We start from the raw sequence: 27,241 nt of genomic DNA, 5'->3' as shown, positions 1-27,241 counted from the left end.
CATACCAGATCTACTGGCCAGTAATTCAAGCGGATTGGCTTCAGTTTGTGTACCCTGTTGCTGTTCTTCATAACTGGGGTTTTCTTCTGAGATGGTGCAGTATTCCATATCTCACAGCTGATTGGTGTCATCAGGCCAGTAAGTAAATGAGTCCCCAGAGCAAGTTAGGCATGTTGAGAAAGCTGTGAAATGGCTCAGATTTCTGTGATAAATTTCTGCTCAATAAATACTCAATGGGTTTAAATAAAGGAATTCACAGATTTTCTATGTCCCCTTGAATACATTTATTACTAAAGGACATTTGTATCAGTTATGAATTACATTCAATGACTAGTAATATAAATCCCCCCAAACTGACTTAAACCAACATGTGTTTTTGTTCATTTTTTCTATACTTACCCCCACTATAAGTAGTAGGATCAGGCCAGTGAAGTAGCTCAGAGATGCCACCAGAAACCCCAGCTTTTTCCAACTGTCTGCCCAGACATGTGGCTTTCACCCTGCTTGTTTCCTGCCTGTTTGCATGCACCATTTCTACCAGCATACCCATGTTACAATCTGGAAGAAGAGAAAAGGCAAAGGGAAGAAACAGACATAAAATCAACAGCACTTATCTTTTTCAAAGAGATTTCCCAGAAGCCTCTACTGACCTTGGCTTATGGAACTTTGGCCTAGAGTAGGTCACATTGCTATCCCTAGATTCAAAGAAGGTTGGGACCTACTATCGCAAACAAAATTGGGGCTCTGTTGGTAAAAAGGGGGGAAAGGATACAAGGGCATCTACTAGAATGTGTCAAAGAATTTAAAGAATTTATAGTAAAATAAGCACCAATGTGGAAACATTCTTACTTGTCAAATTTAGAAATTTTACTCTCAAACATTGCTCTAAGAATTGCTGAAAATTTGAGTTCTTAAATTTATGAGATGGTGTATTAACTATCCTAATAGTGGACCTAATAGCTTTTGTAACAATAATAAACTATGTAATAACATGAACAAAACAGCAAGTGTTTCAATAATGTTAACAGGGCCTGATGAGCTATCCTGGGAATAGAAAATTTTATACAACATTTTTTATATGAGCTTGTAACACTATGGCTGACTAATACTCTTTGAAACAATGTGTTGGTTGGTTTCATTTGCATTAAGTGATCATGAGTGGTAACTTTTCCTTGTTGACTGACTCATATGTTTCCAAGTGACACTTCCTCTGAAATGCATTGCAGCTTAAACTCCAGGTCTTGGCTTATCAAAAACTTATGCCAATATTGTTTTAACACATATCAAATTAGGTACTGATTTGTCCTAAATACTTTGAATGACATTGAGTCTAGCAGTGAATGTGGCTCAGTTTCTGCTTTCTAGAGTTGATAGTCAGGACTATCAAATTCTACACTGTATTCTAAGATGCCTCCTCTGGGTGCTTATAATGAGAAGGCTCCAAGTTAACCACTTGTGTATGGCAATAACTTTTCACTTTTCCAGCACAATTAGGAAATGGAATTTTTTTCAAAGGAAAAAATGTTATCCCATAATGGTGTTTGGAAGGTTAAATAAGACAACACATAGGCATTATATAGGTACAATAAATTTTAGTTTTAAAAGAAGAGTTGTCCAATTCTCTTGGTTAATAGTGTGGGCTCTAGAGCCAAATGGCCTGAATTCAAATTCCAGTTCCACCACTTTCTAGCTGTGAGTGACCTTGAGCAATTATATCCTCTATGAAATGCTGACCTCATAGGATAACCGTGAGCGAAAATGAGTTATGTAAATTATACATTTTGAATACATTTTGGTTATTAGTTTATTAATTGAAGCAGGATCATTAAGCCTCGGTATTCATTTTATTGAAAAGTTTTTGATGGACATTTTCCTAACCATAGTATGCACTTTTCTTTGCCTTTGTCAATAAAATAGAGTAAATATAATTTAGACTTTTCCTCATCGTTAAATATCATGATTACAAATATTGATATACTACAATAAGATTAGCTAGAGTTTATTGATTGCTTACTGAGCACCATGTACTCCTGTAAGCATTTTATGTGTATAATCTCATTTGAGTCTCAGAACAAAATTTGTTTTTATAAGATTTAGAGGTTTTATTTTTGTGTTGCTATTGGCTTCCTTGCATAGTTTCAGCTATTCAGATAGTTGAGGCTTCTCAGTAACTGAATAGAAGATAAGTAAACATGATTATTTTTAGTGCTTTGCAATGAACACTGTTAAACTCACAGTAGCATTCTAGATCAATGTTTCTCAATTTTTTTTTCCAAGATAAAAAAGATGCCCTCTTCTATTTCACCCAGTAGAAAGGGTGGCTATGATGCTGAACTGGAAAATTACTTCCACTCCCACACCAACTGTAGCTATTTGACTTTACCCCTATGAAGAGTTATTGCTTATGTGTTTGGAAAAATTATGATTGACCATGAGTCCTTAATTTTTAAAAACCCCACCCACAGAAAATGGATTTAATAGCAATATAGAATTCCAAAATTATAGAAGGGATTATTTAAAAGATAAGCTTTAGCGTTTATCGTTACAGTGCTGCTGAGCAGACCTCCCTTACAGTTCATTCAGAGTGTAAAACCTTTGACTAGACAACACACATTCAAATATATCCATCTGTATTTGCAATTGTACTTTTATTCATTTAACAATCACTCAGCTACTGTTTTTGGAATGCCTGCTGTGTGCCAGGAGCACTTCCCCTTGCTTTTTGTATTTTCTCCAAGCAAGGCCAACCTCCAGATTACCAAGTTAGTCAAGAATTTCTCCAAAGATTCTCCCCACGACCATATTCCATGGTCCCCAGACATTGGAATTTCACAGAGCAATGCAGTTTTTTAAATTGGGACAACATTTTATTAGCATAATAAGGATAAATTTACCTTTTATTAATCACCACCATTTTATGAGAAAGAATATTTTAATTCCAAAAAGATTGCTTAAAACAAACCTCAAAACATTGCTTATTTTTCTTATTTCCCTGGTGAAGTTTTTTTGTCAGTACAAAATTTGAGAACCGCTAATCTAGAAAACAGAACCAAGGAAAAGAGAGGCAGTAAATATCAAGAGGACTAATTAAAAACCTATGTGTAGAACAGTACATCCCATTTCAACACGTTACTGATTTTCTAATTAAAACATCAAAAAGATCGGTGCTGTGTAACATATGAAAGAATGACATTTAGCTTATTTTGTATATACTCATAGATAAATGGGAGAAAATTAATCATTTTTTAAAAATGATGAAGTCATCCACTTGTGGCTTTAGTTTCCTAACAAGATTCCCCAGACTGTTTAGCATGTCTTTCTACATAAATATTTCTCTCAATATAAAAAGTAGAGTTTCAAATGAGTGTTTCTATTAAATAGGAGCTTTAGATCCTGAAGATTGCTTAAATGCCGATCAATGTCTATGATGTTAATGATAGAAGAGATAAATCATTTTAGTGGCCGTATAATGGACAGCATCAAGAAGTCACTACTCTGGCCCATCACTATGTTACAGTTACAAAAAAATTTTTAAAAAATGAAGGAAAGGAAAATATAATAGATAAATACTCAGTTAAGCGCAAAGCCAGGGTGATTTATTAAGGCATAAGAATCCACCTTCAATTTTAGACTCCAAACTAGATACTTGGGTTGTCAGTCTGCGTGTGTGTGAGGAGGCACTGGTAACTGACCCATATTCACACTGACCTAATTTCCCACCAGCACTTGTATGCTTCTAATAGTGATAAATATTCCTGAAATATTGTTCCTCTCTGATTTATCTTGAAACCAAGCAGGACCCTGTGGGGCTCCTGGGTATATAGAAATATGTCCCCCTTTTCTTGCTTTTAGGAAATTGGCTTTGTTCAGCCTCCATGACCTTCCATGAGTTCCAAAGACACTTGCTAATAGTGAAAGGAGTGGGTGAAGGAACAAGGAAGGAGCAGCCAAGAAATAATCATGCAGCCTTGGGGCAGGGTCAAGGTTTCTCTCAAGGGATACACACAACAGTATCTTTTGAGCTCTTCTGGCAGAACTAAAACCCCCAACAAAAGAAGTATGTTAAATACTTGATGAAGCATTCTTCATTCCAGAAAGAAGGAGGACCACCAGAACCAGCCCCAGGGGTACTAAACACCAATGTTGAAGAAGAAAGAAGGCTTGCATCTGTGCTAATGCCAATCTCTGGCCCTATTTTCTACTCCAAAACTATGAGACCACCTCCTATTCTCTCCCAAAAGAGGGTATGGTCTGTGCCCTGCTGTGGCCTCCTTTTCCCAGCAAAGCAGTAAAAACTATTTTTTTTCTCCTTCACCCAAAACTCTGTGTTTCTATTTGGCTCCAGTGGACAAAGGCTGAGTTTCAGCCACATTCTAAAAGACCAAAAGGAAAGTAATATTTTAAAAGTAAAATTGTTAGTACAAGTTCACATGTCCCATGCATGGTGAGGCCAAACCAAAATGTCAGAGTTTGGAGCAGAGATTTTTGCTAGGCCAGGCAAGGAAACCAGTGGCTTAGGGCCTCAAAACCCTGAATGCTGCTGAGGGTTTTCAGCAAAGCATTTTGGAAAGCCAGGTGAGGGAGAGAGGTCACAGGATAAGTGATCAGATCATGCACAACTTTCTGATTGGCTGATGGTGAGGTAACAGGGCGGGATCACAGGGGATAACATTGCCAATCCTTAGGCTCCAGGGAGCCTGGGGGAGGGGGCCTAAGTGCTCACAGTCATCAAGTAGTTAATATCTCCATTGGGTGGGGGCTTTTCATATTTAAGACAAGTCAGGAAATGTGCATCCCGTTTAGAGGCCCAAAAGCAAAGGACTTGAAAGAAGGCCCTGTCCCAGGAAGGTCTCATAGGGTCCCAAGTACTCAGTTACATGACTAGTCAAGAACAGTGTAGTTATTTGTTTAAAATAGCAATTTATTAGAATTCTAATGCACTGTCTTTTTTTTTTTTTTTTTTTGTCTTTTTGCCTTTTCTAGGGCTGCTGCCAGGGCATATGGAGGTTCCCAGGCTAGGGGTCTAATTGGAGCTGTAGTCGCAGGCCTACCCCAGATCCATAGCAACGCGGGATCCGAGCCGCGTCTGTGACCTACACCACAGCTCACGGCAATGCCAGATCCTTAACCCACTGAGGAGGCCAGGGATCGAACCCACAACCTCATGGTTCCTAGTCAGATTCGCCAACCACTGAGCCACGACGGGAACTCTGCACTGTCTTTTAAATAGATGATTTTGTGTAAAGGATTACCAGTGCTTCAAGACATTTCTTATGGGCAGAATTACTTCAGAATAACTAGAACTGTTTGTGAAACCAGATTAGAAGTTTACTTAATATTGTCTAATTTGAAAAGTACTGTAAAGACTCCCAAGAAGACCCTTTATCTAGGTGCTATGTGTCTGAATCACCATAAGTAAAATGCATACGTATTTTTTGTCATCTATATTCTACATAAAAAATAGTGTAAGGAGTAATATTGAATGAAGCCACCATAAGATGTTATTGACTCACCCAGATCTTCAGAGAAACTAGGTAGATTAAAAGTGGAGAAAGCGCGAGACATGAGGAAACTGAACAAAAAGAGACGTAAGGGCTCATGCAGATGCATTTTTTCTTATTAAAAAATTTTGTTTAGGAATAGTCCTGATGAAATTGTATTTTTTTTTATCCTGTTTTCTTTCAGGCCATCCATTTATTTAAATTCTTTACCAGGATACATGTGTCGACTTAAAAATATGCACAACTTAAAAGCCGAGAATTAAGTTTTATTTGGGGCAAAATGAGGACTATAGGCTGGGAGGCAGCATTTGAGATAGTTCTGAAATACCACTCCAAAAAGGCAGGAGAAATGTCAGTATATATGCGATTTTGTTGAAGGGGGAGGTACATGCAGTCACGCACACATTTTGCAGAATGTTGCTGCTAGTCTCATGAAGGTTATTACTAGTCACGAGGAGCAAATGTCACTATGAAGGATTTTAGTGCTTTTCTAGATATAAGAAGATGCAAGAATTGGGCATCTTCTCCTGAAAATATCTAACTATCTGAAGACCTGTTCTGCCAGTTTTCCCAGAGCACAGAGTGCCTCACTCCTGATCTCCACCCTGAGTTCCTTTCAGGGGGTGTTGAGGGTCAGCAGCTGCAGTGGCTCATGATTCAATCCATGCAGAAGCAGATGGCAAGCGCCAATCTCCAGTTCACACATGGATCTATTTATTCTCCATTCTTGCTCACAGATTATTTCTTCCAAGTGAAGTAAATTTCTTTGGTTTACTAATAGTGAAAATGATTGGAATCTATATACCATTTCATTGATTCTACTCTAGTGTACCTTATAGCAGCTGTTTTTTTTTTTTTTAATCATCACTGTTGTACTGATCGCTTGGGCATTTAAGGGCTTTGACTTGAACCTAAAGTAATTTTATATATTCTTAGCAATATTATTCTGACATAATATAAAGAAGCCAGGGTTAACAGAGGTCTTGTAGCATAGAGATTTTGGAATTAGAGAAATGTAAATTTCACTTCTTTTTTTCCTGCTTCTTATTCTGCAGCTTACACACTTAGCATTTCTAAGGCTCAGTTTCTTCATATGTTGAATACAACAGAAGTATTTCAAGTAATTCCTGTTTGTTTTTGTCTTTTACAAAATACATCATTATGATAAATGAATTTGTTTATTTTAAAATATAATTTCTATTACTGTCAACATGAAACACTAATTATTTAACTCTGAAAGTACCTTCCCATGAAAAAACTTAAAAATATGGATAAAATGTAAATCGTATTTCTTTAAATGATTGCTGAACTGGTTTGAAAATAAGGAAGTAGGCAAATAATAAATCCAGGAGAAAACTCTGGAGGGTAAGAATTAAAGCTGGATTTTGCCTTAAGGGCATCAGCTAAACTCTAGAAATCTTGAACTTCTATTATAGTGTCTGGAAATGGCCAGGCAATCAGAAAGTAAAACTTGGATATTCTCCATGGTCACTACATTTCAATTGGGACCTCAAAAAATCCTCAAAGATAAAATATCCAAGAACAATGAACTCATCATGTGAAATGATAACATACACAAAAAAACAGACACCATAAGAAACATGACACCATCAATCAGATTCAGCAGAAACAAGGACCAGAAGAATCAAATCACAAAATCTTCAGATATTGGAATTTTCTTAAATGTATGTGCTTTAAGAAATAAGGAATGTCAAGTAGAAACAGACCAACTGAACAGACCAATCACTAGAAATGAAATTGAAGAGGTCATAAAATCACTCCCTACAAATAAAAGTCCAGGACCAGATGGCTTCACAGGTGAATTCTATCAAACATATAAAGAGGAATTGGTGCCCATCCTCCTTAAACTCTTTCAAAAGGTTGAAGAAGAAGGAATCTCCCAAAGACATTCTGTGATGCCACCATCACCCTCATTCCAAAACCAGGCAGAGACACCACCAAAAAAGAAAACTATCGCCCAATATCATTGATGAATATAGATGCAAAAATTCTCAACAAAATCTTAGCCAACCGAATCCAACAACATATCAAAAAAATTATACACCATGACCAGGTAGGGTTCATCCCAGGTTCACAAGGATGGTTCAACATACGCAAATCAATCAACATCATACACCACATTAACAAAAGAAAAGTCAAAAATCATATGATCATCTCAATAGACGCAGAAAAAGCATTTGACAAAGTTCAACATCCATTCATGATCAAGACCCTCGCCAAAGTGGGTATAGAGGGAACATTCCTGAATATAATCAAAGCCATTTATGATAAACCCACAGCAAATATAATACTCAATGGGAAAAAACTGAAAGCCTTCTCACTCAAATCTGGAACAAGACAGGGATGCCCACTCTCACCACTGTTCTTCAACATAGTTTTCGAAGTCCTAGCCATAGGAATTAGACAAACAAAAGAAATAAAAGGCATCCATATAGGAAGAGAAGAGATCAAACTGTCACTGTATGCAGATGACATGATACTATACCTAGAAAACCCTAAGGACTCAACCCCAAAACTCCTTGAACTGATTAATAAATTCAGCAAAGTAGCAGGATATAAGATTAACATTCAGAAGTCAGTTGCATTTCTGTATACCAGCAATGAAACATTAGAAAAGGAATACAAAAATACGATACCTTTTAAAATTGTACCTCACAAAATCAAATACCTCGGAATACACCTGACCAAGGAGGTAAAGGACCTATATGCCGAGAACTATAAAACTTTAATCAAAGAAATCAAAGAAGATGTAAAGAAATGGAAAGATATTCCATGTTCCTGGATTGGGAAAATCAATATTGTAAAAATGGCCATCCTACCCAAAGCAATCTACAGATTCAATGCAATCCCTATCAAATTACCCATGACATTTTTCACAGAACTAGAAAAAACAATCCAAACATTTATATGGAACCACAAAAGACCCAGAATAGCCAAAGCAATCCTGAGAAACAAAAACCAAGCAGGAGGCATCACTCTCCCAGACTTCAAGAAATACTACAAAGCCACACTCATCAAAACAGTGTGGTACTGGTACCAAAACAGACAGACAGACCAATGGAACAGAATAGAGAATCCGGAAATAAACCCTGACACCTATGGTCAATTAATCTTTGACAAGGGAGTCAAGAACATAAAATGGGAAAAAGAAAGTCTATTCAGCAAGCATTGCTGGGAAACCTGGACAGCTGCATGCAAAGCAATGAAACTAGAACACACCCTCACACCATGCACAAAAATAAACTCCAAATGGCTGAAAGACTTAAATATACGACAGGACACCATCAAACTCCTAGAAAAGAACATAGGCAAAACACTCTCTGACATCAACATCATGAATATTTTCTCAGGTCAGTCTCCCAAAGCAATAGAAATTAGAGCAAAAATAAACCTGTGGGACCTCATCAAACTGAAAAGCTTTTGCACAGCAAAGGAAACCCAAAAGAAAACAAAAAGACAACTTACAGAATGGGAGAAAATAGTTTCAAATGATGCAACCGACAAGGGTTTAATCTCTAGAATATATAAACAACTTACACAACCCAACAGCAAAAAAGCCAATCGATCAATGGAAAAATGGGCAAAAGACCTGGGTAGACATTTCTCCAAAGAAGATATACAGATGGCCAACAAACACATGAAAAAATGCTCAACATCGCTGATTATAAGAGAAATGCAAATCAAAACTACCATGAGATACCACCTCACACCAGTCAGAATGGCCATCATTCATAAGTCCACAAATAACAAGTGCTGGAGGGGCTGTGGAGAAAAGGGAACCCTCCTGCACTGTTGGTGGGAATGGAAACTGGTACAGCCACTATGGAGAACAGTTTGGAGATACCTTAGAAATCTATACATAGAACTTCCATATGACCCCGCAGTCCCACTCTTGGGCATCTATCCGGACAAAGCTCTACTTAAAAGAGACACATGCACCCGCATGTTCATTGCAGCACTATTCACAATAGCCAGGACGTGGAAACAACCCAAATGTCCATCGACAGAGGATTGGATTCGGAAGAGGTGGTATATATACACAGTGGAATACTACTCAGCCATAAAAAAGGATGACATCATGCCATTTGCAGCAACATGGATGGAACTAGAGAATCTCATCCTGAGTGAAATGAGCCAGAAAGACAAATACCATATGATATCACTTATAACTGGAATCTAATATCCAGCACAAATGAACATCTCCTCAGAAAAGAAAATCATGGACTTGGAGAAGAGACTTGTGGCTGCCTGATGGGAGGGGGAGGGAGTGGGAGGGATCGGGAGCTTGGGCTTATAAGACACAACTTAGAATAGATTTACAAGGAGATCCTGCTGAATAGCATTGAGAACTATGTCTAGATACTCATGTTGCAACAGAAGAAAGGGTGGGGGAAAACTGTAATTGTAATGTATACATGTAAGGATAACCTGACCCCCTTGCTGTACAGTGGGAAAATAAAAAAAAAAATTAAAAAAAAAAAGAAATAAGGAATGAAAATGTGAGAAAAGAACAGGAGTGTATGAAAATAACCAGGCGAATTTATAAAAACAGGATAGGCAGAATGAAAGAAACCAGCCAGACAGGCTGAAGCAACTCCAGAGACTAAGATCAGCGGTGGGGGTGGGGGGGGAGTCATCTTCACCCCATGTGTAAAGGAGCATAGAAAAGGAGGTTGCAAGAAACTGGACAGAGAAATAATTGTAGTTATAGCAAAGAGTCACCTGAGAGAAACTGCAACCTTTGGTAGAAGAATGCAGCTAATGCTGACCCACAACATGCTAAGGATGCAGGTGGGGATATAAATACCCCCATCCCCCTCCTCCTGCACTCAGTACCCTGCTGGTGCCTTTCACTGACCAAACACACCTGGATGCCAGAGGCCAGGGAACTTTGTTGATGTATGACACAGAGGTTAGTGTGCCAGGACACAGAGCAGAGTGGAGAAGGGCAGATCAGAGGGGTAAAGAGGGGATTCCCAGCACAAGAGTATAAGAGGCACCAAGGATAGAGTGCAAAGGTCTAACTTACATTTAATCAGAGTTATAAAAAGGGGAGGGGGGAGTTCCCATTGTGGCTCAGCAGAAACGAATCTGACTAGTGTCCATGAGGATGCAGGTTCGATCCCTGGCCTTGCTTAGTGGGTTGATCCGGCGTTGCTGGGAGCTGTGGTGTAGGTCGCAGGCGCGGATTATATACATTCTTTTCAAAGCACATATGGACTTTTACAGTCAATGAACACTAAATTCTGCATAGAAGTAGATTAAAAGATTATGTTAGAAGTTAATAAACACTAGGATAAAGACAAAGTTAGAACAAGACAAGAAGGATCATGAGTATTAGTAAAGGCATGAACTCTTGGGAGAGCTGTTCAAAGTTCATTATCAAATGTTTTTGTCAAGATAGACATCATTGAAATGGCACCTTTTGAGTAAAGACCTGACCGAGGTGAAGGGGATCCAGAGAGACTACACTGCCAGAGTAAAGGCATAAGGCAGGAGCCTACCTATGTTCAAGTGGATTGATTAATAAGAGGAAGGAAAGATGTGAGGAGAGCTTACAGGTAGCAGAACACAGAGGGGCCTTGAAGGCTATGGTAAGGACTTGGGGTTTTGCCCTGGTAGAATGGAAATCCTCCAGTGCTGGGCTCCGGGCAGTGATACAACCTGACTCATGATTTTAAAAGACTGCCAGGCTGCTGAATTGACCATAGACCATAGGGAAGTAAGGGTTGTAGGAGAGAGGCTGTGAATGCATCCTCTAACATTCCTTTCACGGATAAAGTATTTATTTACCCACAAAAGAAGCCAGGAGAAAATAAGCAAAAGAAGGAGTTCTCATTGTGGCCCAGCACAAACGAATCCAACTAGTATCCATGAAGATTTCGGTTTGATCCCTGGCCTTGCTCAGTGGGTCAAGGATCTGGCGTTGCTGTGAGCTGTGGTGTAGGTTGCAGACACAGCTGGTATCTAGCGTGGCTGTGGATGAGATGTAGGCTGGCAACTGTAGCTCTGATTCAACCCCTAGACTGGGAACTTCCATATGCCAAGAATGTGGCCCTAAAAAGCATAAAAAAAAAAAAAAAAAAAGGAAGCAAAAGGAAACAAAATCAAACCCTTCTGGCTGTGTAATGGAAAGGGACTAAGAACAAAATGCCAGGTGAAATTGATATGCTCCATGGCATGTGATCTTTTGTTGTGATTCCATAAATTTTTAGAAAAGCCAAAAGATTGTTTTAAATACTCCTAGAATTAGTACATATTATGTTGATGTCCATCTGAGTAGTTCAGGTACTCACTCGTCTCAAATAGAAACTTAATTGGGTTTTTCCCAGAAGCATATCTTCTTAAACGGATGACTCATCTTGAGACTCTTCTTTTCTTAGTAAAAGATACAGCATGTTCTATTTTTCTTATCTTAGTATAAGATACTAAGAGATTGAAAGTTGCTGTGCTTTAAAACATCCTAGAAATTATGAATAGGATTCTGATTATGAAGTATTCTTTTTTTTTCTCATCAGTAAGAATGAAAGCCATCAAACAGTATCACTCGATTAATCATAACAGTTTATTTTTTTTAAAGAAAATGCTGAGTATCTTCTATGTGACAATTCTAGAAAATTTACTGGGGGAACATTGTCCTAACATTCAAAAATCTCATGGTCTAGTGACTAAGAGCCATTGGCCTGTGGGATGTAACTATAGCTGAAAGGGTACCCCAAGGATACAATGCAGAAGGAGAGCAGGCTGAAGGTAGAACTCTGGGGGAGAACTTGATCTTTGCACCTCTGGACTATGATATCAAGTTTATATTATACATTGTAGTATATATTTAGATGTTTATGCACATTTGGAAAAATAATAATATTACTTCAGATTTGCCAGCTATCCTCATTTCACTTATAGAAAGGAGTATATGCTTTCCTTGCAAAACATTTTTTTTTTCTGAATCTAAACAACTGCCATAAGTCATAGTAGCCCCTTCTCTGAGATTTAAAGAGGCCCCGAGTGAAAGTGGAATCACTTGGAAATGAGCAGCGCATAGAGGCAGCTGTGCTCAGGTGTGAAGATCAGCAGGAATCAGAAAATCCAAACGTTAGTCCAGCTTTGCTGCTAAACTTCCTTGGGCAAGTGAGTCTTAATTTCTTCATCTATAATATACTAAGCCCATAGGCTCTTCATGAGGAATAAATAATATATATGAAGAGGTATAACCGTAGATCACTGAGGAACTGTACAGGGCATGCATTTATTTCTAACATCACCTATTCATTCAATTATTTAAAAATGAATATTTAATTTCTACCATGTTCTGTGAATTGTGTTAGATCCTCAGGAATGATATAACTTTTGCCCTCAAGGATTTTTAGTGGAGGAAAGGATGATAAGACGTTTGTGTAGGAGACAGAGGATAGCTGGGGTGGTGGGTAAAATCAAAGAAGACTTTCCAGAGGAGAGATGATTATACATTCTGGTGGCCTTGGTCTTCTCATTTCATAAACATTTACTGAAAATCATGAAACCAAATGTTGACACAAGGGTTTTCCTCTACCTTTATTTTTTAAATTGATTTTATTGGCTTATAGTTGATTTACAATGTTGTACTAGTTTCAGGTATAGAGTAAGGTGAATGAGCCATACAGAGAAATCTATCTGTTCTTTTCTCCCATAGACCTCTATGGTTATTGCAAACTTTTGGGCAGGTTTTCCTGTGCTATACAGTACTTTCTTGTTAATCATCTATTTTATACAGTGATGTGTATGTGTTATTCCTATCCTCCCGATTCTTCCCTTCCTCCTCTACCTTCAAAGTCAAAGTGTGTGGGGGAAGGAATGGAGAAAAGGAAACAAACTGAGCTTAAAAATATGTATTAAATTGTGTTCATTTCTAGATGGCAGGTAGTTATATTGTATTTCATCTTACTAAAAATACAGTTTTTTAAAGAAATAGTTTCCATATGTTCTTACATTTAAAAAATGATGGATAGTTCAGGAGTTCCTCCTGAAAAAAAAAAAAAAAGAGAGAGAGAGAGAGAGATGGATAGTTCAGATAAAATTTTGGTAATATTATTATAACCTGTGTGGTACTAGTCTAGCATTTTTCTGTATTTCTTTGTGTCAGTTTTATTTTTACATAAGTATGTTGATTCAACATTAGAACTTTTTCAAGAATTCTCACCATTTTTTAATTGATGTATTTCTTCTACATTACCAGCTCTGTTTTTGCTCTTGAGGGTAAAATAAACATCTTTTGAATAAATTTTGGACATATTGGTTTATTTCTTATTACGCCGTCTTTACATTTTTTTCCATTGTGTGAATGTCACTCATTTTTGTAGGTGAATGTTTTATTAATTCATCTACTTAATTTATGTTGCATTAAAGGATTGATTTTCTGAATACCTGAGTTTAGTGAACTTAATTGTTGTGTGTGTGTGATTTTGGCAATGAACATATTCCTAAACCTTGTGTATAACCTAATTATTTCTGTATGGAGCTTTGCTAAGGAAGATTGTTATTCATTGTACCAATTCAATTTGTTCATAAAATACTGTCATAAAGATAACAGATTTCTGATACAGTACCATTTTATATGTGGGAAAAAACACAAAGTTTTTTTCTTTTTTTAATAAATAGGAGAAAAGTAAATCAGTTTAAAACTAGAATTTTGTGAATAGTGTGTTGCTAAATTTATGAGGAACTGGACTTTTTTCCCAGTTCTACACATGCTCTTCTCATTAATTTCATAGATTTTTTCATGGAACAATTGTTTGCTACAACTCTATAGAGTAAATTATATACCATTTACATTCTAGTTTTTATTTGTTGTTCAGGAAAGGTAGAGATTTGGGATTGGCATATGCACACTATTTTATATGGAATGGATGGTCAGCGGGGACCTGCTGTTATAGGGAACTCTACCCAATATTCTGTAATAACCTGTATGGAAAAAGAATCTGAAAAAAAAGATATGTTTATATATATCCATAACTGATTCACTTCGTTGTACAGCAGAAATTATCACAGGATGGTAAATAAACTATAATTCAATACAACTTTAAAAAAAAAAGAACAAGTAGGATCTACAATGCAAGAAGTCCAAAATGATACCCATCTATTTTGAATTTTTTCCTTGAAAAAAGATGAAAACAATGCTGTTATATTTGTCAGTCCCTAAATGTGTGACATGGCAGTGTAAAAATAGGTTTCTCCTCTGAAACTACTGATGATTCTTTAATGTTTGGTAAGTCATTTTCTGCTTTAAAAATCAAGCATCTGACTCTTTTCCAACTGGACTGTGCTTCACCTATCTTCCTATTCTGCTAGGCATTTCTCTCTCTTTCCAGGCACTTTAAGTGTAGTTAAGACATTGTTTTCCCCTTGCAACAATCTTGCTATTTAATTTCATTCAATTTTTTCTTATTAAATATCAACTCAACATTATCGACTGAGCTAATTGGGTATTGATTATTTTTGCACTGTCATTTGGACTTCAAATTGGATCTTTATAAACACTTGAGACTTCTTAATGACTGCTTTATGCTTCATAGGCATTCATGATTCTGGTTTGGTTTTAGTTTGGTATGGAGGTTGTTTCACTGTGCTGAATACAGACTCAGGTTTCTTTAAAAAAAAAAAAAAAAAAAAGGCAGCTCAGTGAAAAAGCAAGAGCACTTTCCATTGCTTCTTTGCTTCCCTCTTTTTTCTTGAATTCAAAGCCAAAGAAAGAATTCTGAAGTGCTGGGGAGTCGCTTGGCTTTAGATCTTTGTAGGGATGGATGATCATAGCATACTGCCCCTTGCTCTTCCCTTTCTCTGGGTAAGACAAACCACTAATTACTAATTCCAAAAATAATATAGCAATATTTTTCTCCCTTTTTCCATATGCAGCTTAAGCACACTTTCATTTTAAAAATTCTTATTATTTTTATTTATTTTAATTTGCCATGAATTATTTGCATATAGTTTTTAGACTTACAGAAGCATAAGTCAAAGTGACAATAACATAAATATTCCATGTTTTAAGATTTAGGGAATGTATACAAATCAGTAAGAAAACTTTGTGAGACACTAGATGTGAAAGAAAACACTGACAATATTTTCTATGCTTAGTGGCATTTTGAAATGAATGCTGTGATTTGGGAATCAAAGGACCTTAAGTTCAAGTCCTTCCTTTGGCCCTTCTGTGTTACTTTACATATGTCACTTAATTGCTCAGGCTTCCAATTTTCTTGTCTATAAATAGTGATGTGCTGATGCCAAGGCCAGCTGAGCAGGATGAGGCTGAAGAACGGGTGCTGTGGAACTTAAGGAAAAAAAAGTTAACATAAAACAAGACACAGAGACATTTATCTTAAGTAAAGGTGGGAACCGGAGGACTCAAGGTCTCAGGGACCAAGAGCCCTGCCTCAAGAAACCACACTGCTTTTATTGTTCTCTTAAGATGAGATCAAGTGAGGAGTGGCTGTGGGTGGATGATACAGGGTTTGTTTACTATTATGTAAGTTCTTTTACTATTTTAAAAGCCACTTTGGGGGTAAAAGGTTAAGCTCTTACTCTGACCTCTAGGCACATAACAGTTCTTAAGCTTAAGTCATTTACTGTTTTTCAAGCAGGAAGATGGGATAAAGTAAGGCAAGAAGATGGGATAAAGTAAAGAAGGATAAAGTAAAGTAAAGTAAAGATGGAATTTTCAAAGAAACATGTCTTGCGATATGCTGATACCTGCTTCAGAATTGTCAAGCAAATGAGATGAAATAAATTATATGAAAGTATTTGGAGAACAGTAGTGTGTTATGTCAGAGCGCTCAAATGGCTTAGAATCTATATGAGGAAAGGGCACAAACACTGAGATGAAGAATAACACTAGCTGGAAAGTCACTGGTTCCTCTTCCAAAAGTTTAATTGATATAACCTGGAAGATTGAGAAAACAAACACCGTGTATATTTGAAGTGGTTGGATTTGTTTCTGAGTGGAATTGGAACTTCAAAATAGGCCTTCAAGGATGGGTAAAGTTTGGAATGAAAAAAGAGGAATCTTCCAAATGTCCCTGCTACAAAAGAAGCAGACTTCTGTCATCTATCCATTAAATCATTTGTTAAATATTTATGGAGTGTTTATCATAGTCTAGGCACTATGCTTAAGGACTCTAAGAAAGACGGAGTTGCTATGAAAAAAAAAAGATGTTTGAATTATGTCACATGACAGACATTTTAATCTTTGGACTCTGACTAATTGAACACTAGGCTAGTACTGTCTTTACCACAGAACTAATAGGGCGAAATTTCAGATTGTAGTCAATGTTGTATGGCTTTGTACTTTAATAGAAGTTCTCCTTGTACATTCATTGTCAAATTGAAGGCAACAAATGCTACCATATTTTATACATATCTTACTAAGATTCCTGCTCATATAGATAATCATTCTAAATGAGAGGATTTTATTTTTTTTGTAGGTATGTAGCTCATTGTGCCTAGTTCTGCTTATAATCAAATTAAATAAAGGCTTAATGAAATGCTTCTTGACTTTTTGGAAAATGTCTACATTTATTTGATCACTTAATTATTAAAATATAATTGAACTTTTTTTTGCCGCACCTGTGGTATATGGAAGTTCCCAGGCCAGGGGTCGAGAATCTGAGCCACAGCTGCAACCAACACCACAGCTATGGCAGTATTGGATCCTTAACCCAAGGTATCATAGTGGGAACTCTTAAATGAGCTTTTTAGTTTTCTAGAAACTAAGAAGTCAAGGATATTTACTCTTTGTACTTTATTTTATGTCTAGTTAAATAATTTTTTAAAATTCCTTAAGCAGTCTTAGGGAGTCTATTGAGCATAAAGTAAATCCGTTTGCAAATACTCAATTCATTGCTTGTGCACTGAACTTCATTTAGGAGTGTGTCTAAATTGTCTATTTATCAAATAGGCCAATTAAGCAGTGCATATTTCCAGTTTGGGTTGTGCTCACAAAGCAGCAAATATAGTATTAAGGTCAGTGGTAGGAGAACAAATAGCCTCCATATCTTATAAGCAAAACAAGTTGATATTGCTTTTTTTTTTTTTTGTATAATTTCATGGCCTTTATTTAAATAAACTGATTTTCTATTTCACCTTAAATCATTTCCTAATAATATAAAAAATTTTTAAACAATTTAAAAAGCAATAGAGCTATCAATTTTGGTTCAAGCAATTACAATATCATTTAACAAAACAAATACACTGAAGTATTTTTCTCACTATTCAGTTCTTACATGATACTTTAATTTTGTCCGTTTGCTCTTTAAGGGTGCTATTTGACCACATTTGTTTCAAAGTCTCATTTTAGCTTTTAGTCCTATTTTTCATCTTGGGAAACATGGAATGTAATAGCAGGCACTCTTCTAACTAATCTAACTGAAGTGTAGTCCTGATTTTGATAAGTGTGCTTTTATTTTGTTTTCCAATGTGAAATTTTGCCAGTACTTTTCTTTATCCTTTTTTCTTTTGTAATTTTTAAATTTTTTAAAAATTATAGTTGATTTACATTTTCTCAATTTCTGTGGTACAGCAAAGTGACCCAGTCACACACAGTTCCCTGACGTATCTCCATAGTGTTTTCCATAGTGGTTGTACTGATTTACATTCCCACGGCAGTGTAGGAGAGTCCCCTTTTCTCCACACTCTCCCCTACATTTGCTATTTGTTGCCTTGTTAATGATGGACATTGTGACTGGTGTGAGGTGGTACCTCATTGCAGTTTTGATTTGCATTTCTATAATAATTAGTGATGTTGAGCATTTTTTCACATGCCTGTTGGCCATCTGTATGTACTTCTTTGAGAATTATCTGTTTAGGTCTTCTGCCTATTTTTCAATTGGGTTGTTTGTTTTTTTTGTTGTTGAGCTGTTTGAGTTGTTTGTATATTTTGGATATTAGGCCCTTGTCTGTTACATCATTTGCAAAGATTTTCTCCCATTCTGTGGGTTGTCTTTTCATTTTTTTAATGGTTTCCTTTGCCATGCAAAGCCTTTTGAGTTTAATTCAGTCCCATTGGCTTATTTGTGTATCTTTATTTTCATTATTCTAGAAGGTGGATGAAATAAGATGTCGCTGCGATTTATTTCAAAGAGCATTCTGCCTGTGTTTTCCTCTAGGAGTTTTATACTGTCTGGACTTATATTTAGGTCTTTAATCCATTGTGAGGTTTTTGTTTTTTGGGGTTTTTTTTGGCTTTTTAGGGCTGCACCCAAGGCATATGGAGATTCCCTGGCTAGGGGTCCATTCGGAGCTATTGCTGCCAGCCTACACCAGAGCCACAGCAACACAGGATCTGAGCTGGATCTGTGACCTACACTACAGCTCACAGCAACACCAGATCCTTAACCCACTGAACAAGGCCAGGGGTGGAACCCGCAACGTCATGGTTCCTAGTCGGATTCATTTGCAGTGTACCATGACGGGAATTCCCACTGTGAGTTTATTTTTGTGTATGGTGTTAGAAGTGTTCTATTTTCTTTCTTTTACAGGTGGCTTTCTAGTTTTCCTAGCACCATTTATTGAAGAGACCATCTTTCTTCCACTGTATGTTCTTGCCTCCTTGGTAATAGATTAGTTGACCATAGATGCTTGGGTTTATTTCTGGGCTTTCTGTCCTTTCCATTGATTTATATTTCTGTTTTTGTGCCAATACCATATTGTTTTGATAACTGTAGCTTTGTAGTATTGTCTGAAGTCAGGAAGCTTGATTCCTCCATTTTTGTTGTTCTTCTTCAATATCGTTCTGGCTATTCAGGGCCTCTTGTGTTTTCATACAAACTTTAAAATATTCTGTTTTAGTTTTGTGAAGAATGTCCTTAGTAATTTGACAGGGATTGCATATATATTGATTTTTTTCAATCCAAGAGCATGGTATATTTTTCTATTATTTAAAAAAATTTTTTTTATATATTTTTAGGACTGCACCTGTGATATATGTACATACCCAGGCTAGGGTAAAATTGGAACTGCAGCTGCTGGCCTATACCACAGCCACAGCAACACTGGATCCAAGACACATCTGCAACCTACACTGCAGCTCACTCAATGCCAGATCCTTAACCCACTGAGCAGGGCCGGGATCAAGCCTGTATCCTCATGGATGCTAGTTGGGTTCATTGCCACTGAGCCACAATGAGAACTCCCTGATTTCGTTCTTTAATTGATCTTTTGATATCTAATAAAATCTCTTTTCTCATTCATAATCCCCCTATGTGGCCACAGCAAATTCCCCTTGTTCTGCTAAAGTCCTCAAAGTATTGTTTCTCTCTGAGGAGAAAGCTCCCTGATGTTCTATTTCCTCTCCTTCTCCTCCTCTCATCTCCTAGGTCCTGCAAGGAGGGAATCTGGGGTAATTTGACCTGCTCTCTGAGGTCTGTTCAGGCTTGGCTGCTGGGTGAAGAGTGGGATGGTGAGAGGCTATTGAAAAATCAAGGTGATGACCTGTAAGGAAAGTGTTAGGGGTGCCGGGGAATGACTGAAGGAAAGCACATGGTTTGGGGATGATGGGCTGACAGCTGCAGTGTTTGGAAGCCCACTCACTAGATTGAACACCTAGATCACACATAGTGATCCCAGCATCATATATTTTCCCTATGGCAAGATTAGGAGCAGTAGATGTATTCATTCATTCAAGCAATGGGTATGAATGCCAAGCACTGTGCTAAATTCTTCCAATAGAGTGGAGAATAAAACTGACATTGTCTCTGCCTTCATGGAGCTTACAGACCAGAACCAAGGCAGACATTAAACAGAAATTCCAGATGGCTAATATATAATTGCAATTTATGGTACGTGTCATGATGGAAAACTCTAGGCTGCAGGATGGAACCATAGTTGGAGATCTAATTAAGTTAAGAGGTTAAAGAAAACTCTCTTAAAAAATCATATTACAATGAGGACTAGAAGGATGATTAAGAGTTATTCAGATGGAGTAGGAGAAGAATCATTTGAGGCAAAGGAAGCAGCATGTGAGAAGCTCCTGTGATAGGAAGAGGTTTCGAGTGTATATCCAAAACACTTGGATGTGCTAGGACAAGAGCTTTGTAATTGAAAATCATAGTTGCATGAAAAGTGTGTTTTTTGCAAGGAAGTTCCTAGGGGGTTACTTCGAGCCAATTCTAGAGTGAGGAGTTAAGTTGTTTCTCTCCAAAAGATCTTCATACACAATACTTTTCTAAGGCTTTTCTTCCTTGCTTATGCTGACTTTAATTTAGACGTCTTCAGTGGAAAAGTGGATTTTCACCAGTCATATGTTAAATAAATAGGGGCATCTAGACCTGCTGTACTTAAATGACAGTTGTCACCTATCACTCTTGAAATTTAAATTTCAATAAATTAAAAATCAGATTTTAAAAATCTCAAATTCAGTTCCTCAATCACACTGGCTATATGCCAACTGCTCAACTATTATATAAAGATAGCAGCTACTGTATTGGACAGCACAGATATTGAGCATTTCCATCATCAAAGACTTTTCTGTTATACAGTTCACATAGTAGTTGACCCCATGGGCTCTTGAGTCAGATCTGGATTTAAATTCTGATTTTTGCACTTACTTGCTATGTGATCCTAAGCAAGTTATTTAACATCTCTGAGCCTTAGATTAGTCATAGGTAAAATGAGAATAACATAGACACTATATATATATATATATAATCTAATATAGCACCTGGCACATAATAGGCATTGTAGAGATACTGATAGTTGATATTTTTATTTTCTTAATCCAACTCTCTTATACCTCAGGGATTCAGTCATTCTTCCTTGTCCTCATCCTTCCTGTGAAAATCCACTTCAACCATATTTTACCAGTACTTCCCTTTCTTTACTGACTAGCCACATTGTCAACCCACTCCACAATTCTAGGTCAGCCCACACTTACTTTCTGATCCACCTGTGTCTGCCAAAACTTGATGGAGGAAATCATTTCTCTGTGATATTATCATCATTATAAATTGTCAGCCTCCAGGTTCATCTGGTTGAACTCCAGACAACTTGCAAGCCTTTGACTCTGTCACTTTGGCTACTCTTTTCATTTTTGATAGTGTCTGTCCTAACTGCAGTCTTCTCACCAGGCCCTCACCTTACGTCTGTATCAGCAATGAATTCACTGAACTTCCTTTTCCTACATCTTCAAGTATATATTTTTTATTTTCAGGGGTTCCCGGAGGCTGGTATTCGGACCAGTGTAAGACTACTTTAGAAGTACTTGATTAATGTTAAAAAAATGTATGGACCTGACCCAAGTCTACTGAATGAAAATCTTCAGTACTGGGAATGGTGGGGTCTATATTTGTTTAAAGCTCCTCAGATGATTTTGTGACCTAAGTTTGGGAGAAACCAAAGAGAGTTGTGAATACAGTTGCTCATAACCTTTGATTGCTTTTTCATGCTCTTTGATGTTAATCTGGCTGCCCTTATTTCTTCCCAGCAGTTGACGTGTAGGCTGCAGTTTTCAGAGCTCTTCAATGAGTTGTTAGAGCATCTGTCTTGCTGGTGGTCATCACACTTAATCTCTCCTTGCTGGAATTGTTAACACACTCCTACTGGTGGCATGCCAAGCTTGAGAGTAGCTAGAATGGCTTCTTTGCTGTGTCCTGGCAGTGCTCCAAGACTTCATTCTTGGTCATTTTGTCTGACCATTTAATGCAAACTGTAGATCACAGATGACACCGGTGGAAGAGTTCAAGTAGCATAGTTTCAAGAAGACGAAGTTATATAAGAGTTTGGACATTAACATATTTGTGTAAAACATTTAATTTCGTTCAAAGTGTATTTTCCACTGGGTATAACATTTAGCATTCCAATGAGCAAAAGGACTTTTAATGATGTTTTAAGTTTTTTCATCTATTATTGTTTTGTAGATATAGTTTATACTGAGTTTCCTTGACCCCAGTTATCTTTCTGATGGTTCTAAAAACTTAAAATATCACTAACAGAAGCAAACATTTCAATGAAAAGAGCTAAATGATTAAAAATTGACATGTACTTAGCAGATAAGTATTTTACATATATATATATGTGTAGTGGTATATTTATATGTAATAAGTACTATTTACATATAAGCATATATAACATAAATATCATGTTCAATAAGAATTCCATCAAAAATTAAATATGCACAACATAGTAGAATCTCAAGCACTTAGTCTCCTAGTGAAATTATCTATAGTTAAGCATAGAGTCATGGAAATAGTTGGTTAAAAAGCAAGTAGAAAAAGGTTAAAAAATCAGAAAACCTTAAGTCTTAGTTGCATCTCTTACTTCCTGTGTGGCCATGATCAGTTCACTGAACATTTCTAAACATTAGCTTATTCATCTTTAAAAAGTTCTTTCTATTGTTATAATGATTAAATGGAATAAATGATAAATGGTAACACGTTACAAGATATATTCATTGTTCTTGTTAAGGTTAAATAGCACTATACAATTTTGAAATATTTTCTGAATTCTCTAAGAAAGAGTAATTTATTTAGCAGTTTATTTAATTCATGTGGATACCAACCCACTTTTATCCATCTTACTATCCTTGTAAGATTGCCATATAATAATCCTTTAAACCTTAATGAATAAAATGAAGTATAGCTTATTAAGGTCTTCCTTTCAAAAATTAGCAGTTCAGATGTGTGAATGCTTTGTGTTTATCTAATAACTAGAACATTTATTTAGTTGGAATTTTTTTCTCAACAGTGTCATCTGTTTTTTTTTTTTTCCTTTATTAAATAAAGGCTAGATTTCATATTTTTCCCAACATAACTGTACATTTAAAATAATATACAATTTCATTTTGGGAGGATAACTATGATTAATAATAATTATATTTGCTGAGCTCTTGCATTGTGGTGGACACAGTGTAAGCAGATATGTAGTATAAACATATTTAATCCTCACAACAATCCTATGAGGTAGCCAATGTTATCCCCATTTACTGATGAAAAAAATTAAGGTATAGAATAGCTAAGTATATTTCCCTAAAATCATCCTTTAAGAGACAGAAAGGGAGTTGATCCCAGGCAGTCTGATTCCACAATCCAGGCTTGTTGCATTTAAACTGTGCTGCATTGCTAACTCTGCATAATCTCTTGCACGTCTACTTGTGAGCATTACCCTAATGCAACATCTGGGCACCATGATCCCTGATGATCTTTGATGCCAATAGCACTCATGTAAGTTCAACTTTCTTTGAGCCCTTGGCAGTACTTTCTAACTTATATGACATACTCTAAAACATAGTTATATGGAAATCAACTAGACCACTTTTTTTCCCCACATACGCAATAGTCAGATACATAAAAGGAAAATTAATAGCCTATCCAAGAGAGTGGTTTACATGGATTTCCAACCAGGGTAAGTTGTCATCCTTTATCCGTATAATCATGATGACTAAAATTGGTTTTTAAAGTTACATCACAATTTCACATAGATACTTGCATTTGTTTGTTGTATTTTACTCTCTTGAGCTTGTAAATACTAGTGATTAATTACAAGTTCACTTAAATTGTTATTATATCACCATGAAAATTCATGCATTTGCTGAAACATGTAATCAAACTTGTGCATTGAATTAATTCAAGAGTCAGAAACTAGAACATTTTATATAATTTATGTGGCTAATCCTCATAGTGCAACTGCAGGGATAGTCCTGGAAGCATAATTTCCCCCATAAATAGTATTAAAGCAAATTATGTCTTAAATTATATCTTAAACTCTTGAGGTTTACACTTGATTTCCTGTCATTGTGTTATCATAACATTGAGATAAATAACTCATTTTCTCACTTGAAATAAACTTCAAGTGAAACTAAGTTTCAAGTTATCATCACACATTGAAGAATATTTTCTTGTTCTTTATATACATGATCACAGGCATATGAGTGCAGACGTACATAGCTCATAAGAACACATAAAGCAGTCCCTACCTATGAATGGATTCATTTCAGGAAGTATATTTGGAAGTGTTTTTAGGAACCAGTGACAGCTTCTCATAGGAAAAGCTTTATTCCAATATCTCATATTTCACACCATTTTACATATTGCTTTTATTGGATTATCCTTTCCTAATTTCCTCTCTAGGCACTGGAAATACAATTCTCCGTATATCACTAAACTTAGGAGACCACCACTGTAACCCATAACAACCATACCTGTTTTCAATATATGCTGCCAGCCAACACAGTTGTCAAAAAGCTGTGATATCCCATTAGAGTAATTATGTAAATGGTAAGAAGCTGTGTTTATATTTTCAAAAAGGTAAATATCATTGTTTCGTTCTGAATTTTCACCTCTTGGACAAGCAATAGTTTTTTAATGTTTTCAAAATAAACAAAATATGCATTGGTGACACAAAACTGTAAGGTTTACTAAAACCAGAAAATACTGATCACAGAATACATGCTGTTTAATATGCCAACCGAAGTTGCATTTGGCCCATTTATATTATTTTCTGGTGGACAGTATTGAAAGTAACTGAGAAGTACACTTTATATTAACTACATTTTCTTTTCTTTCCTTCTTTCTTTCTTTCTCTCTCTTTTTTTTTTTTTTTTTTTTTTTTTTTTTTGCCTTTTAGGGCCACACCTGCAGCATGTGGAAGTTCCCAGGTTAGGGATTGAATCTGAGCTGCAGCTGCCAGCCTACCACACAGCCACAGCTATAGCCAACACCAAATCCGAGCCATGTTTGCATCCCACATTGTAGTATATGGCAATGCCAAATCCTTAACCCACTGAGTGAGACCAGGAATAGAACCCACATCCTCATAGCTACTAGTCAGGTTCATTATCCCTAAGCCACAGGGAACTCCTTAATTACATTTTCAAGAAGTCACAGTTTTTAGAATTAGAAAACCCCTCTCAATTTAATTATTAGCATGGAAGGAAAGGAGCAATTCAGCTCCTGAAAACTGATATTCAGAATGTTGGTGAAAGATAATATCTTTCTTTCTAAAGGGCAACTTGATTTTTGATAAATTTGTTTGCTTTATAAGTCAGTGGATCCCTGACTTAGTCCTAGGCTGCTATAAAAAAATACCACAGACTGGGTGGCTTAAACAACAGACATTTATTCCTCGCTGTTTTGGAGGCTGGGAAGTCTAAGATCAAGGCACCAGCAGATTCAGTTCCTGGTGAGTCCCCTCCTCCTGGTTTGTAGATGACTGCCTTCTCACTGTGTCCTCATATGGCAGGGGAGAGCAAGCTCTGGTCTCTTTTCCTCATCTTATAAAAACACTAATCTCATCATGCATGCCCCACTCTCATGACCTCAACTAAACCTAGTTACCTCCCAAGGGTTCCACATTCAAATACCATTACCTTGGGCATTAGGGTTTCAACTTATGAATTAGGGGATACAGGGATCAGGGACACAAATATTCAGTCTGTAACAGTCTCTAATTGGAGAATGTGTGTGTGAGTTTCATCCACATGTGTTTTTATATTTTTTAAATTGGTATGCCTTGGAGTTACGTTTGTGGTGCAGTGGTTAACGAAACTGACTAGGAACCATGAGATTGCGGGTTTGATCCCTGGCCTTGCTCAGTGGGTTAAGGATCCGGTGTTGCCATGAGCTGTGATGTAGGTTGCAGACGCGGCTCGGATCCCTCGTTGCTGTGGCTCTGGCTCTGGCATAGGCCAGTGGCTACAGCTCCGATTAGACCCCTAACCTGGGAATCTCCATATGTGGTGGGAGTGGCCCTAGAAAAGGCAAAAAGACCTAAATAAATAAATAAATAAATAAATAGGAATGCCTTGGAAAAGTCAAGCATGCTCCAGTTAACCACAGTCCCCACCACTCCCTACTGTCTTCCTCTTTGCTAGATCCTCTCAATGGTGTGGTCTGCCAAGCATATGTAGGTACCAGAATTGTTGACTCTTGATTTAAACCACTTGTCAAAATTTTTCAAGACTTTGGTATTAATATGCTCTTTTGATTTCCTCCTACAGGATGGAGAACCTAATAAGGGGAAGGAATCCCCCCCAATATCAGAGAAGTCCTTGTAAAGAAGTCCGTGCAGCACTTCGGAAGAGGCCCGAAGAGGAGTGTAAGTATGTTTCATAGGATTAACTGTGTTCTAGATAGACTTTGGTGAGTAACAGAGCAAAGCTCAAGGATTAACCTTTAAGTGGTAAGTCAAATAACAGAGGTTCTTAACAAATACTTGTTGAATCTAATTGAATTTTTTTAAAGAAACCTATTATCACATGGTACCTGGACTCAGGCTATAAGAACATTGTTTCCTTGAATGTTTCTCTTGCACTTCAAAATGCTCTGCTGATAATTTGGTTCCATGTTCAAATGGGATTGAAAAAGCCTGCACAGTTTACCACATCTTTCTTGGATATGTATTCCATGAATATTAATGTTTCTAAGAAGTCCTAAAGTAAAAAAAAAAAAAGTTTAAATGTGTTTAAAATAAATGTTTTCCAGTTTCATTTGACCATAATCCTCTTTCAAGCGTTTTTTGAAAACTGAGAACTCTTTGAAAACCACTGCATTAGACTAAAGAATAAATGTCTAGTGGTAAATATAAGCCTATTGATCAAATTGAAACATTTGATTTAAATCAAATTTAGGAAGAGATTTCGAAAGCTGAAAGACATGTATCCCATCATAAAGTCATTTTAATCCATCTTTAAATTATTAAAATATTGCAATTATAATCGTAGAGATTTTATCTATGTATTTCTAGTCTGTAGCATTGTTGGA

General features: G+C 36.6%; 1 protein-coding gene across 1 annotated transcript in view; it reads left to right on the top strand.

Moving 5' to 3' along the window:
• LRRC7 (leucine rich repeat containing 7) overlaps positions 1-27,241 on the top strand; it is a 538,317-nt gene that overhangs the window by 83,901 nt on the left and 427,175 nt on the right. The window contains 1 exon segment of the mRNA XM_021096484.1: positions 26,479-26,576. Coding sequence (XP_020952143.1) covers positions 26,479-26,576 — 98 coding nt within the window.

The sequence above is a fragment of the Sus scrofa genome, chromosome 6 (genome assembly GCF_000003025.6).
Source record: "Sus scrofa isolate TJ Tabasco breed Duroc chromosome 6, Sscrofa11.1, whole genome shotgun sequence".
In the NCBI taxonomy this organism is placed as follows: Eukaryota; Metazoa; Chordata; class Mammalia; order Artiodactyla; family Suidae; genus Sus; species Sus scrofa.
Note: the sequence above shows the minus strand (reverse complement) of the source record. Positions and strands in the feature narration are given on the sequence as shown.